The following is a 14,056-nucleotide window of genomic DNA, read 5'->3' as shown; positions in this document are numbered from 1 at the left end:
CACGGCAGCCGCCGAGCGGAGGATGCGCGGGGCCGCGGGAGAGGCGCGGCAGCGCCGGGGACGCTCCCCCCCGCCCCGCCGAAAATAAACTTTTGCCACGTAATTCCTTGAAACAAAAGTCGGGACCGCGCTGCCCCGGTGCGGCTGGCGGGACGGGGCCGGTCATGGGTTGCGCGCCCCGCCGCTTCTTCCGTCTTTTCGGGGACCTCGGGTTTGGCGCTTAGTTTCTTTCTGAAGTTTAGGAGAGGTTGGCGGCCGGGAGCGCAGGCGAGGTGGCATTATCCTCGCAGCGGTCTGGTTGATAAACGACCCCCACCTAACCCTGTGTACATCTCCGACCCGCACCCCTCCCACGTCTCTCTTCCACGCTCGGTCCCTTCCCTCCTCATCCCCGTTAAGGTTCAGTGAGCTATCGAGTCCTCCGGCCGCCGCCCCAGGTGGCCCCCACCGCCGGGCCGTGGGCGAAGGCAGAGGCCGGTCCCTGCGGAGAGGCTCCCTCCCTCCCGGGATGGACCCGGCCGCGGGCCAAGGCGGGCCGGGAGCCGCCGTGAAAAACACGCCCGCGCCGATAAGGCCGCGCAAACACGGTGTGGGAACGGCGGCTCCTCTGCACCCCCGTCCCCTCCCGCGTTTGCTCGGCCCCGGGACAAATGGTAAGAACAGAGACGGACGGACGTGTAAAGTTTTATGGCTGCTAAAGCCAGCAGAGGCGTTTGATCCTCTAGAGCTTCCGAGCCGGGAGGCAGTCCCGCGCACTCCGAGGGAGCAAACCCGACCACGTCAGCAGGAGCGCGGCGCTGTGCAAACACATTTGCCATGGACAGCAAGCTCGGGCTGGGGGCGGGGGTGTCACCTTTGCTTCCTACCCCCGTCCTCCGCCTCCCACGCCGCTGCGGGAGGCAGGCTGCAGGCGGGACCGTGTCCGGACCCTGCCACCGCCCGCCAGCCGTCACCCGCGGCCGGACGAGCCCGGAAACCGGGATCGAAATCTGCCGGGAAAGACGAGGAGCTGGGAGGCGGAAAGCCCAAACCTCGCTCCCTCCCGTGTCCCGGCAATCCCCTGGGGCTCGTCCCCCGCTCGGCGAGCGCTGCTGGACTCGTCCGGGCAGGCTCCCGGCCCCGCTCCCGTTCCCGGCCCCTCCCGCTGCCCGCGCGGCTGGCGGGGTCCTGCCGCCCCCCAGCGGTGCCGGGACACATCCCACGTTCCTGCTCCTTCCCCTCCTCCCGTCCCGGCCACAGGCGCTGCTCCGCACACGGGGAGCCGCGGGAGCGCGGGGCTGCAGCCATAACGTGCATCCCTTCCCATAACCTTCTCCGGGGCCGGTCGGAGTCGCCCCCGCACTGACCCGAGTTCAAACTCTTCCTCCTCCCACACAATTCTGCGATGGAAACATCACCTCGGAGTTGATCCTGCCCGCCAGCCAAACGATGGAACAGTTTACTGTGACAATCGTGCACGGATCAATGTGTCAACGCCATTGGGAGGAATACTTTGATAAACTGACTTTGATCAAACACAGGGCCGATAAGTGCTCTGGCATCAGGTTTTGCTAACCCTCTCCTGCAATCGCTGCTCGGGGTCTAAAGGTTCTTCATTGAGTAGTTACACAGTAACCCATCATCAGCACCGTGTGGTGAAATGTGTGCGCACTGATATCATTCTTATTTGCTCTCTTATAAACTCAGGCGGGATGACAGAGGTTCCAGTTGGACCTTAAAAACACAATAAGGAAGACTGAGTTTTCGAGCTGTTTGGTAACTGATTAACCAAGTCCTCAAGGCTTCACCAAGTTTTACTGTGGTCACTGTGGGTCTATTAATGTGCTGTCTGCATTTATAGATTTGCCAGTATCAAATATATATATATATATATATATATGTATATTCGTTTTAAATTTCACCCAATTAAAAAATAAGTCGATGGCACTAGATAGTCTTATGCTACCCACTGACATGAGCAAGGTCTCAGAACTTTACAGTGATATTGATACATACAAAGTTTTTTTTTTTGTCTCCTACTACAGAAGCTGTTCTCACAACTAGTTCAGAAATGATGGAAATATGTGACAAAATCAGCAGCTGTTAATTAAGTGTACAGGTCTTGAGTTTTTTTTAAGGGTGGCTTCCAGACACAGCCTGGGCTATTCTTTTCCTAGGAGCTCAAACCAGATGCATACAAATTAATTTTAGCCTAACTCGCAGCATGGCTCATTAAGTTTGGATAGCGGGCATTCTGTGAAACATCATTTCAGATTCCAACATTTCTCTTTTGCATATTGGAGCCTCAAGTTTTACCATAAATTACTTCTTACATAACTAACCCTGAATCCTGGAAACTTAGAGCAAATACTAAACTTTTATTCTTAATTTCTGTTTGTTGGATTCTTTTTTTTTTTTTAAGGGGTGATTTTGTGCAGTGTTGAGATGCCCAGTGGACCCAACTCGGCAGCTTAGCTCTATTTACAGCAGAGTCTCTTTACACTCAAGAGAGCCATCGGCTATGGGGCACCGCAGCACCCGGCACTGCAAGCAGCGCCGGCCCAAGGTTTACCCTGCCCCGGCTGAGCCCGATCCCGATCCCGGCACTCCGGGAGGCCGATCCCGATCCCGGCACTCCGGGAGGCTGATCCCGATCCCGATCCCGGCCCGGCGGTGCTGTGGCGCCACCTGGCGGCCGCGCGGCGCAGCAGGCCGAGCTGCTGTAGCGGGCCCGGCCGCGGGACGAGCGCCCGGGCATTACCTGGGCGTCACCGAGATTTGGGGCTAACCCGCGCTCGGATACCATCAGCTGGAGGGGCTGAAAGCAACCAGGCGTGCATCGGACATGTTCTTCTTCCAAGGACACCGAAATCACGGCGTACAGGGCCGCACAGCCCTGTTGAGGCGGGTTCAGCCGTGCTGCAGTCACACGTCCGTCCACTCGCAGCCCTTGGCTGTGGGACGGTAACACAACCTTTTGACATTAGTATTTATTTTTTGATGTCTCATTTTCACATCGAAACCCTATTCAAGTTCGCAGAAAAAAAAACAAAAAAACCCAAAAAACCAACCCAAAAAACCAACACTGAATGCACAACAAGCTTTTTTGTGTTTTAGACACAGCAAGACCCTGGAGCACTCGGAACAGTCCCTGCGGCTGCCCCACCTGGTGAGAGCATCTCCCAAAAGAGAGGGCTGCAGCCCAGAAACACAAAAACACAGAAACAAAGAACCACAAAAACCAAGAAACACCTCACACTCCTCGGCAGGACCTCACTTTGCAGGCCTGCTTGCAGAGCAAGGTGTTTGAAGCAAAGATAAAACTGATTCATTTGCAATGGAACCGCTGCTTCGTTTTGAACACAGCAAGTCTTCATTTTAGAGCCATTTTATGAAAGTAATTATTTGATTTGAAGGAGAAAAGAGGGATGCAGAAATCTTAACTAATGCTGTTTCCATGTGCAAAACAAGGTTACTACCAAAGTGAAAATCTTTGTCTTCCTCCAGAGGAAAATGCAGTAAAATTTATAATGTACTCTAAAAATTGCCATAAACAAAGAAGTCATGGTTTGTTTTTATATTAGAAACACTTACAGATTTTTTTAAAAGAGCATATTAATAATTAACATGCTACATCTTGAAAGGAGACAAAGAACCTCAAACCTTTCCGTGGTATTAAGATACACGAGGTAAAAATGTGGGACAAAACGTAATGGAACTACAGGTGGCCTGCACCTGGATGAATGGAAAATATTAGGTTTAGCTGCTTTACTTCCTACAGTAGCTGTAATAAACAATGCTCAGCTGAATGAAATTGGCAAATGCATTTAAAATGAAAAGTCTCTCACTGCATGTCCCATAAAAAAAAAAATCATCAATGGACAATTAATCAATACAAAATATGTAGTTCTAGCCTGAATACTGAAGGTAGTGCAGGTTTCCTGAAGTCATCACTGCAATCCCTGGTTCCTTGAACACTGCTGGAATTCAGTCTCCCTGCCCATCCAGTAATGTGTGCAGCTCCCTGAGGATGAAGTTTTAGTAATTTACTTTTCCAGATTCTCATTTTTGCAAGTGTCATCAGACTTCAGCAGATTTAATATTTTAAGACAGCTCGATATTCTCTCCTTTTGAATGGTCAATCTTGTGAATTCTGGAGTTCTGGAGAACTCTGGAACCAGAGGTAGAGCTCCAAGAAGGTGTTCAGTGAACTGGGCTTGGTCCAGTGCTATTCTTGATAGACGATTAAGTTCCCCATGCTCTGGTAAGGGGAGATGAGTCACTGATATAAGATGTAAAAGGTGCTTACTAAGGTGTCTCACATGAGTCAGCTTCTCTGCCCAAAAATTCACTTCCCCTTTATCAAACAGGGAATCATCTTCTTCCTTAACAAAAAGAAAACCAACAGTGATTAGAAAATGACTTGTGGTTTGATAAGAACGATAATAAAATATAATAAAAAATATGAAAAAGGATATATATAGAAATGATGACAACAGAGGCTGTCATAGAACAGTTTTTTATATTAAAAAAAAGTAAACATTCATATGCCTTTTTTTTAAAGGTTTGGGAAAACACAGTAAAGAAGTTCCTGCTTTACCAAAGAAATTTTACCTTCAAAGATCAGGCAGTTATGGCACAAGTCTTGGGAAATACTGGAAGTAAATAGTACCTCTAATCCTTAACATGTGCTTGCCTTCCCCTATGAAACAGTATTACATTTCACAAAGACCTCTGCAAGCAGTATGCTGATTTTGCTATGTCATGGAGCTTTTTGACTGGATTAAATGAAAACTGTATCAGTCAGTGAAATATCAGAAATGCACACTTAAACTACAGGCTTAAGAAAAGATTCTTGATATATTTCATAAGTCATATTAACTGCCAACAAACTTCTCAAGGATGCAGCTGCTCCCGCTCCTTCCGGTTTACCTTCCAGCATTATTTTGACTTTTACTGTCTTTTCAAGACAAAAAGGCCACGGTGTATTATACAGTAATAGCTTTTACATAACCAGTGTGGCAAAGCTCATCTTTACAGAAACAATCCTGAAGTGAATGACTGATGTAAGCAAGGTTGTTTCATGTGTTGTGCAGAGCCAGTCACACGGATGACAGCATAAAGCTACCAAATATTTAAATGCCATCTCTGGGAAAGCCAGCATTGGTAGAGCACTGGTCTTGAATACCCAGATTTGCCTGGCACCCCCAACAGCAGTTCAAATTCAAGGGAAGCCATCATCTGCAATAATACTGAATGTAAATACATTACAGCCTCAAAATGTTTCAGTCAACAATGCCTTGAGAAATAACTCTTGATTTATTTCAATGTCTGTTTATTGATCTCTTTCATTTTATGCTGGTATTACCAGGAAAGAGACATAAAACTCTTTTCATTCTAAATAATATCCATGTGAATTGTTTTTAAGACTGTAAATCAGTTAGTACTGCAGTAGCAATTATCAGGTGCCATCAGATGAGACATTTCATTCTATTCCTACCACAAGACTGCAGAACTGTAGTGCTTCTAACATGCTATAGCAACTGCTTGTTAAAATTACCAGAGCAGAAGTCTCCCCATCTCTTTGCAGGTCGCTCTCTCCCAAAAGCCACTCCAACAGGATTGGGACACCGGCACGGACCTCTCCCCACTGCTGGAGCAGCTCACACACTGTGCCAAAGGCTAAATCCAAGCCCATTGGAGCATTCACTATCCTAAATGCAAACTCTGTTGAGAGAAAATATGTGTAAAAATATAGAGCAAGATCACAAACATTTTCAAATAAAATCAGTACAAAAGTGATTTCTTGAAAACAGATGCTGAACTTACACAAACACACGCAGAATGATAAATTATACTGCAAATAAATTAGATGGATGTTTACTTCTGTGCCACTTGGGACCTTCTCTCAATTCCAAAATAACACATGAAGCAATTGAAAATGCTGATGCTTAATTTTTTTTCCCTCCTGTCTATGTAGTGATATTTATTAATCTGGGTTTAAATATATTGAAACGTCTGTTAGAAACATCTCAAGACAGTCCTGTCACTATTACATGGTGACTATTTTTGCTAAACAACAGCTATGCCTTAGATCTCATGTAACATTTTCACTGGAACTCAAAACCTACAACACATGATACATTTTTAAAGGCTAAGATATAATGAATAATTCTTTGGTGTGTAACCTCTTTATATATAATAAGATATACATACACACACGCACACATGTAAGAGAGATCAGGCATGAAGACAAGCTTAGAAAATATGTTTGAGAAGGGAAAGGCAGACACTGTTTACGACCCCATCACAGAGCTATATTTATACAGGTTTTGGCATCATGCCAGAGCTGTACACAAAGCTAACATCCACACTGTATTTCTTCCCTGAACTTCCTCACTGCTCTCATTTGGGGAGATGCTGATTTAACTTTCTGGGTCCTAGGCCTGCCTCTGATAACAGAGTATGTAAAAATGTCACAAGTCCTGTGCATCCACAGGTAGGAGTTTCTCCACTTGCAACTTTAATGCAATGGTTTTTTTCATTTTTAAAAGGGGTGCAGGAACAGGATGAGAAGAGGAGAGCTAGCGGACAAGTCTCTTTAAAATCCCTATTACTGCAAAAAGGATTTTGGCAAAATTAATCCATGTCCATAGTCACCAGCGAACTGAAAAATGTTCACTGAATGGTCTAAGTAGTGGTACCTAAGGACATGCCATTCCTGAAGGCTGTAATTTGGGAGCAGACAACACAGCAAAGTCAGAATTATTTGGTAGGAATCCACAGAGATATGGAAGGCACACCTTACTGTTTGTATGTGACTGTATTTAAGCATTTCTCCTGGAAGAAAACAGCCATCTACATGGTAGAGGCACAGCAGTGCAGCCAAGACTTCTTCCTCACAACCCACATTCAGAGCTGGAGCATGGGCCCCTGTGCTGTATCCCCTCCCGAGGCCTCAGGCCAGCTGAAGGTTTTCTGGGGTATGCTGGCACAGCAGAGAAACTCACATTAAAACACCAGGATTAGGCAAATACACATGCCAAGGAATAAGGAAGCATCTAAGGCATAACAGAGCGATGAAAAGATGAGTACATGCACTTGACAGACCCAGGAAATGTACTGAGGACATTGGGGAGAATGAATTAGTATTTGAGATGATGAGGACAAAGGACCATAATAAGGAAGGGAGTGAAGGAGAAAGAACAGATGGTCCCTTCTTTATCTTGGAGTTAGATGAGGGTAAATGGAAATCTCCTTGAACAAGCAACAGGAAGGCAGGCAGTCAATCTCTTCGTGACACCAATAATGTGACATACACAGTTTGTCTCTGCTAGACAGTAAAATCAAATGATCAAATCTGTTTTCTTCATGACAGGAATTATCACACTGAGCTTTTTCCATCAGGGATTGCTTGACAGAGCTGTAGTGCAACATTTCCATCCCATTTATTTTAGGTATTGGGGATTTTAGGTATTGTTTTTGCTGACATTCCTTTCTAGGAATTTGTTGGGGTTTTTATTATTTTTTTTTTTTTCTGGTGTGGGATTTGTGTTTGTTTGCTTGGTTTTGTTTAGTTTTTTTTTCAACCCTTGCTTTCCATGTCGTTGTGCCCCATTTGGTACCAGTCTGATACTCTAAATAATAGACACAATGGTTGTCTTAATTTCGTTTTGCTTAGGCTTAAGTAGGAAACAGTTTCATTCAAGTGCCATAGGGACCTCAGAAACACTGGCAATCTTCAGAGCTGAAAGAAGAGATTAAAATGGAGTGTGAAACTCTGAGCCTGAAACAAATATCCTGGTTATGAATGTTTACAAAATGCAGTACTTGAAACTCAGCTCTTTCAAATTCTGATGACATTTTTGAGTTTTAGGATGATTCCTATGATTCTAAGTATTTATATAAGGCCTCTTCCTTATGTTGCTTTATTTGTATTTTAATATTTAGCAAATTAGGTGTGGGAGCTAAAAACCAAACATGGTACTTCCAATTGCTGAGTTAGCTGTTGCTTTGGAGGACCAGCTATAGATAGCACTGCCAGTTCTGGGGTCTTTTTAACATTTAGTCTCCTTAAGTACAAATACAAACAGTGATGCTCTCTTTGTGAATGAGAATGCTGAACTGCTGAGAAATGCATCAAGAAATAGACTGGGGCCTCTAATTGTGGTATTACTTTACAATGCTGAAAACTACCAAGAGGTAGCAAAACAAGTAATGCTGAGGTTCTGCTTAGACTAAACTTGCTTGCTAGCAGTTTTTCAACAGCATGACACAGAAGAAAAGGCAATTTTGTGGTCACAGAGTACAGAAGTCTTGTTGAGTATCCTACAAGTTGCAACAAAGGAAATGGCAAGTCTTTTTTTGTTGCTGTGTTCGTTTTTTTTTCCTTCAAACTAAGAAAAAAAAAGATAAAAAATACAGGGAAAACATGCAAAGGATGTGTAGCACCCAGGAAAAACATGAAGATCCTGACCACCTTTCTGTAAACTGCAGATGCCATTTAATTGATCAACAAAACTCGTGTCAGTTCTGGTGTTGAGACCAGAGAAAAACAAAGCCACATCACTTTGATAACACTAAAACTTTGGGTTCCAAATTCTAGATAAAAGCCTGCCTACCTTGCAAGGGCTTTGTGTTAGAGAAGCTAGTACAGCAGTATCTTGGTACCTTAGGTGTTCACAGAGACTCAAAGACATATTAGTGTCTGGCAGATGAAGAATTTTCACTTCCACCTGATTGCATCCCACTCCTGCAGTGTATCAGGAATGGCTCCATGAAATGCTCCCTCAGATGCTGTCACTTACAGAACACCCTGATATGAACGGACTTTAATTTTGTTTATACAAATTTGATGCTAGAATAGTTCAGGATTAGATTTGTGGACTATCAATGCCAAAAGGATAACAAAAAGATATAGCATATATCCAAAGGAAGTATATTAACTCTCCTAAGCTTGGAGTGCTGAAGTAATGCAAATGGGTAACAGCAAGCAAAGTTACATAGGTACCCATGATTTAATAGGTAAAAAACACTTTCACAGGGGGAAAATGTTCTATTGCTTTGATGACCCCCCAGCTCTAAAAGTAACCACCAGGGATGCTGTAAGCATGCCTAGAATCTTTGAAGATACCCACAAAAGGTGTGTGCTTCTCAAAAGAAATGTATGGTCCTCGCTGTTTACAAGAAGTGCTCCTCACATCATCATCTGCCTGCAGAGGCAGGGCTGATTTTCAAGAAACCACACATTACACATGATGCTATGTTTGTGACTCATGCTATGACTTCAGAGAGTGCTCTGAGCAAGATGCAAGTTCACCAGGGGCAAAGAGGGCAGGTGGCTCCTTTTTCACCACAGTGCCCCAGGCCCCTGATGCTTACCTGGGAGCTAGCTTGGGTACTCTGCTGATCACCTAAATTAAGGTTCAGAACAGCACAATAGCCATTTGGCATGCAGCTCTGGCGTGTGGGCTCTTCTGCTTGGCTGGCAAGCTGAGCTGGTTACCCTGCAGTCAGAATTGGTGTAGTTGGGGGCTGGGGAAGGAAGATCACAGGACAGCAGGAGGAAGGAAAGAAGCCACGGGGAGAGCGAGACCTCCCCGTTCAGCAAGCTGTTAGCCCAGGTCAGCTATCATCCCAAACGTCCCCATGAGAGCCTTGCAAACAAAATGCTGAGATTATTGAAATGACTGAGTGTTAATAGCCTTTCGTAATGTAACTATTTAAAGTAACCGAATAAAAAAAAATTCAAATAGCCAGGGCTCACAGCTGATTACTGCCAGAGGAACTAAACCTGCAAAAACCAAACCTGAAGATGTAGCTGGTGCTACAAATTGAAAATACAGCAGAGCTCCTTCCACAGCAATACTACACACTATCAAAACTGTGTTAAAAATATTAGTTTTTAAAATTTGAAAATATGCATATGTTCCAACATGCAAAATCATCACGAGCAAGATAAGCATCTTACTAAATAAACCACTACAGGGTTTGAAATATTAAAAATATTCTCTATGACTTAAAACAAGTAGTTACAAGCAGAATACTTAATACTACTCATCGAAATGAAAAATAATGATAAGAATCAGGTACTACATACTTTTTTCATTTTGAGGAATTGAATTTTCATAAAGGGAAGGGGGTTAAGTACGGCAGTGTTTTGGTCTTTGTGAATCTGCCCACATAAAAATTAGACCTCCCACATACACATTCATATAGTCCAAAAGCTTTGATCATGCCAGATGTAAATATTTCTTCTAGTAGCCTATTACATGTCCTCCAACTATACAATTGCTCTCTGTTAAAGCCTTGGTGACATTATGGGGAACTGAAAGGATGTATTAAGAGCATACACACAGATTTTAAGGACAAACATGATAAAATATAGGCAAAGGAGAAAAGCAGAACATATTCCTTGACTAACAAAGAGTTTGTAATTTTTGTACTACAAATTGTTAACTGAAGTTCATTCTAGATCAAAGAGCGATGCAATTTTTGTAAACATAAACTGTGTTCAGGACAAACAGAAAGAGAAGTGAATCTGCAAAGAAACGTCATGTAACAGCTCAGAGAGAAAATTTCACAAAGAACAGTGGAGCAACAGTAGTGATGTTTTTAAGGAAAATATATAGGGTAAGTTCTCCAACTTCCAACTGAAGTTACAAAAAGTAGTTTAGTTAGACTGCTACCATCTGAACTGGTAAAATATTTTTTACTTTCTTGCACAAAGTGCTGCCCATCAAGTTATAAACATCACTATCAATATCATACCTCATAACACCCTGGTAAAATGAGGTAGTATTCTTACTTCAGAGGCAAGCATGGACATTTAAAGCAACAAAGATTACTGAATGATTGCTTGGCAAAACTGGGGATTTATCTCATGTTTTCTGATACATCACTGTAAAAGATGATGAGTATCAAGCAAGGTATCAGGTTCTCATCCAAATGATGGCAGATTCAGCATCACAGTCACCAATACCTGTAATATTGGATTTGCAAATGGAACATTTCACCTAATCACTAATCACCTCTTTGTTGTACAAAGACTGTCTTCCTTTTGGTGTTCAGTAATAACCAAGCTTGTTCTATTCTCAGCATATGAAATCTAAGAGAGGTGAGTGAGGCAGTGCTGCAGATATATTTTTTACTTAAAATGCTCTGTTTATGTATGCCTAGACTTCATAAAATTTAAAAAGCCTTCAAATTTAAAAAAGAAAAAATCCCATTGGCCCAACCCAAGAGTTAAAAGAGCTGGTAAATAATAAAGCAAGGCTAGAAAATGCATTTCCTATGTTGAAATAGGTTCTGCTTTGAGGTAGGCAGGAATTGTGCAACTGCACAGCAAGACAATGCATAGGTGTCTTGCAGCCAGAAAAACAGCAGGACAGAATAAAAGTAAATAAAGGGATGTTCATACCCACCCAGTCTCCACAACAATGTTAGGGTGCCCTTCTGGGCACTAGGACTAAAAGAAGACAACTGAGAAGCAAAGCAAAAGAAAAAAAAAACAACAAAACCAAACCACAAAACCAACCAACAAATAAAAAAAAAAAGGAAAAAAAAAAGCAGAAATGGTAACCATTGCATCTGGATGGTTGGCAGATGGCTCTTGCAATTGCACAGTGTCAATTTAAGTTACAAACATCAAACTTTCCACTTTTTAAAATGACCATTTGTGCAAAATCTAATATATAAGCAGATTCCTTTTCATAGTGTTTCATAAAATCAAAGGCAATTAGATCACTTCTGTCCTCTCGAGTAATACCATTCCCTAGATGACGTACAACTGCTTCATATGTTTTCCATTTCCCTGCCTGAGTCTGTTTTATAGCCTGCTTTTTCAGGATGGCTTTAAAAAGAGGCCCTTCCTGACATCACGCAACACGATGTCAAAACACAACACCATTACAAAACAAACTAATCAAAACTAATTTCTTAATAGTTGCAGTCTCTGAGTAGAGCAGCGGTGATGCTGCTCTCAGCTTTGACTTTGATTATAAACAGATCTGAATTAATAACATGTCTGATTAGCATGGAAACTTACAGCTCAGGACTGAGCAGAAAGTTAAAGTAGCACACACATATTCATCAGCTTTTCAAGCCCTTTTTTGGAATGTGAAGCAAACAGTATTTTTCAACTCAGTAACTACGCTATTTTTCCTTTTTACATATATATGTATGTATGTATATGCAAGATTTTCCCATGTGAGCCATGCTCCTGTACATGAAGGGTTTTATTACCAAACAACCACAGCTCACAGATCTGTCAGAGGAAATGAGCATTTGGACTTTACCTCTTACATTACCACTTTTGCAGAGCCTCTCCCCCTCCAAGCTGTGTTCTAATTTAAACAGCAAAAAGACAGTATCCCCTGCCTAAACCCACGCTTTTCCTTTTTATTAAGCAAAAACATTATTCAGCTAATTTTTAAAACGCTGTCAATGAGAACATATGGGGTTTTTAAACTCAAATTATGTATTTATTGGAAAAAAATGAAGATAAATACAGTTTCAAAACTAGTATCAATGACTAGATTTAAAAGTATAACTGAAGACTCTTGTTACTGGCATGTACCAACTACACAGAAGTTTTTGCTTAGCACTGATGAAGATTACTGAATGTGAATGAGCTGTATTTTACAGTTCTGCTGTAGGAACACAGGAGACACATTTACTTCAGTATCATAGATAGAATTTTAGAGTGACATCTGGGGAATGATGGTAAGAGGCTTATTATTTAAAGGATAAAGGAATAAGGAAGGAATGGGTAATTAGTACAAAAAAATACATAAAAAATTATTCTCCCCAAATACCTGTAAACCCATATAATTTGGGCAGAAAAACAGAAACAAACAAACAAGCTATTTTAAAAGCAGTAAAGATACTTTAAAAGCAGTAATATAAAAGCAAACTTTCCTTTATTGCTATGGAGCCACAGCCATGACCATCACAGCCTGCATGAGAAGCCTATCAAGATCTGTAAGCTGCTGCCCTGTTTACTCACAATTAAAACGCTGACGAGAAAAAACACATTTAATAGATTATTCACATGAACACTCTGTTTAACATTTACCACTTCCAGACTCCAGCACTGAGTGCATAAAATAATTTTTCATGTATTCTTTCTTAATTCTTCAAGCATGACCTTTACATAACAGTGCCACTGAGTAATTAATAGAGCTAAATGAAGCACTGTCAGTAAATAATCAGTAGCCAGTCTTTGATGGATGAGCTGATTCTAATTCAGTCCATTCACTTTCAACTTTAATTAGTGGCATTGTATTCTAGAAAGCAAACAGTTCCTTCATCCATGTGATGATCTAATGTTGTGTAAGTGGGCTAGCAACAACTTGTAAGGTGTTGACATAAATTTAGGAATACAAAGTAAAAAATCACAGTGCTTACACATTTTCTATATGGTATAATTCTTCAAAAAGAAGTAATATAAAGCTCCCCCTGCTAAAGTCACTGATTTTAACAAGTTCCAGACACACCAGTAAATCTTGCTAAGACAATTACAAGTCTCAATGCAAAAGTTCTCTCTCCTTCTTCTTTAATTAAAGCCAATTCATGTGAATTATTAAGTGTATCTTGGTGAAATTTTTGCAAGACACAAAAACAAGCATAAAAATACTATTTATTTCTACATGAGTACTGATACAACACTAAACTTTTTTGGTGCTATAATCATTGCTCTAGATACAAGCTTGACTCAGCTAATGACAAATGCTAAGGAAACTGCACTTTTCAATTACTTGAATTTGGAATAATTTTAGATTATTGAAAAATGTTCTGATTTTCAAGGCTTCTTAAGTTACAACATGTTTTGATCTTGTTCTATGCTTTCTCCTAAATGTTAGTTTACACTGGTATTTCTCATCCTTCTTCCAGCAGTTCTCTCTAAAGGGTGGAACAAGGCAGAATCCTGCAAACTGTGGCTATTGCTCAAATCTGAGTAGACACTTGCTGACTTACCACAACACATCTGATTCGAGTATATGTGTGACTTACTGAAGAAAGGTATTTTTGAGCAGAATAGCAAAAAAGCCCAACTTGGAAACCTCCAAAACTCAGT

General features: G+C 41.9%; 1 protein-coding gene across 1 annotated transcript in view; it reads right to left on the bottom strand.

The window, feature by feature from the left end:
- Positions 1-1,412: 1,412 nt before the first annotated feature.
- The window catches only part of THADA (THADA armadillo repeat containing), a 153,776-nt gene continuing 141,132 nt past the window's right edge, over positions 1,413-14,056 (bottom strand). Inside the window, exons 36-37 of the mRNA XM_062490364.1 lie at positions 5,540-5,706; positions 1,413-4,364 (exon numbers count right to left, since the gene is read on the bottom strand). Coding sequence (XP_062346348.1) covers positions 4,026-4,364; positions 5,540-5,706 — 506 coding nt within the window. The 3' untranslated portion in view covers positions 1,413-4,025. The remainder of the gene's footprint in view (positions 4,365-5,539; positions 5,707-14,056) is intronic.

Source organism: Cinclus cinclus, chromosome 3 (genome assembly GCF_963662255.1).
Source record: "Cinclus cinclus chromosome 3, bCinCin1.1, whole genome shotgun sequence".
NCBI classification, from domain to species: domain Eukaryota; kingdom Metazoa; phylum Chordata; class Aves; order Passeriformes; family Cinclidae; genus Cinclus; species Cinclus cinclus.
The sequence above is the reverse complement of the archived record's forward strand: the minus strand, read 5'-3'. Positions and strand labels throughout refer to the sequence as shown.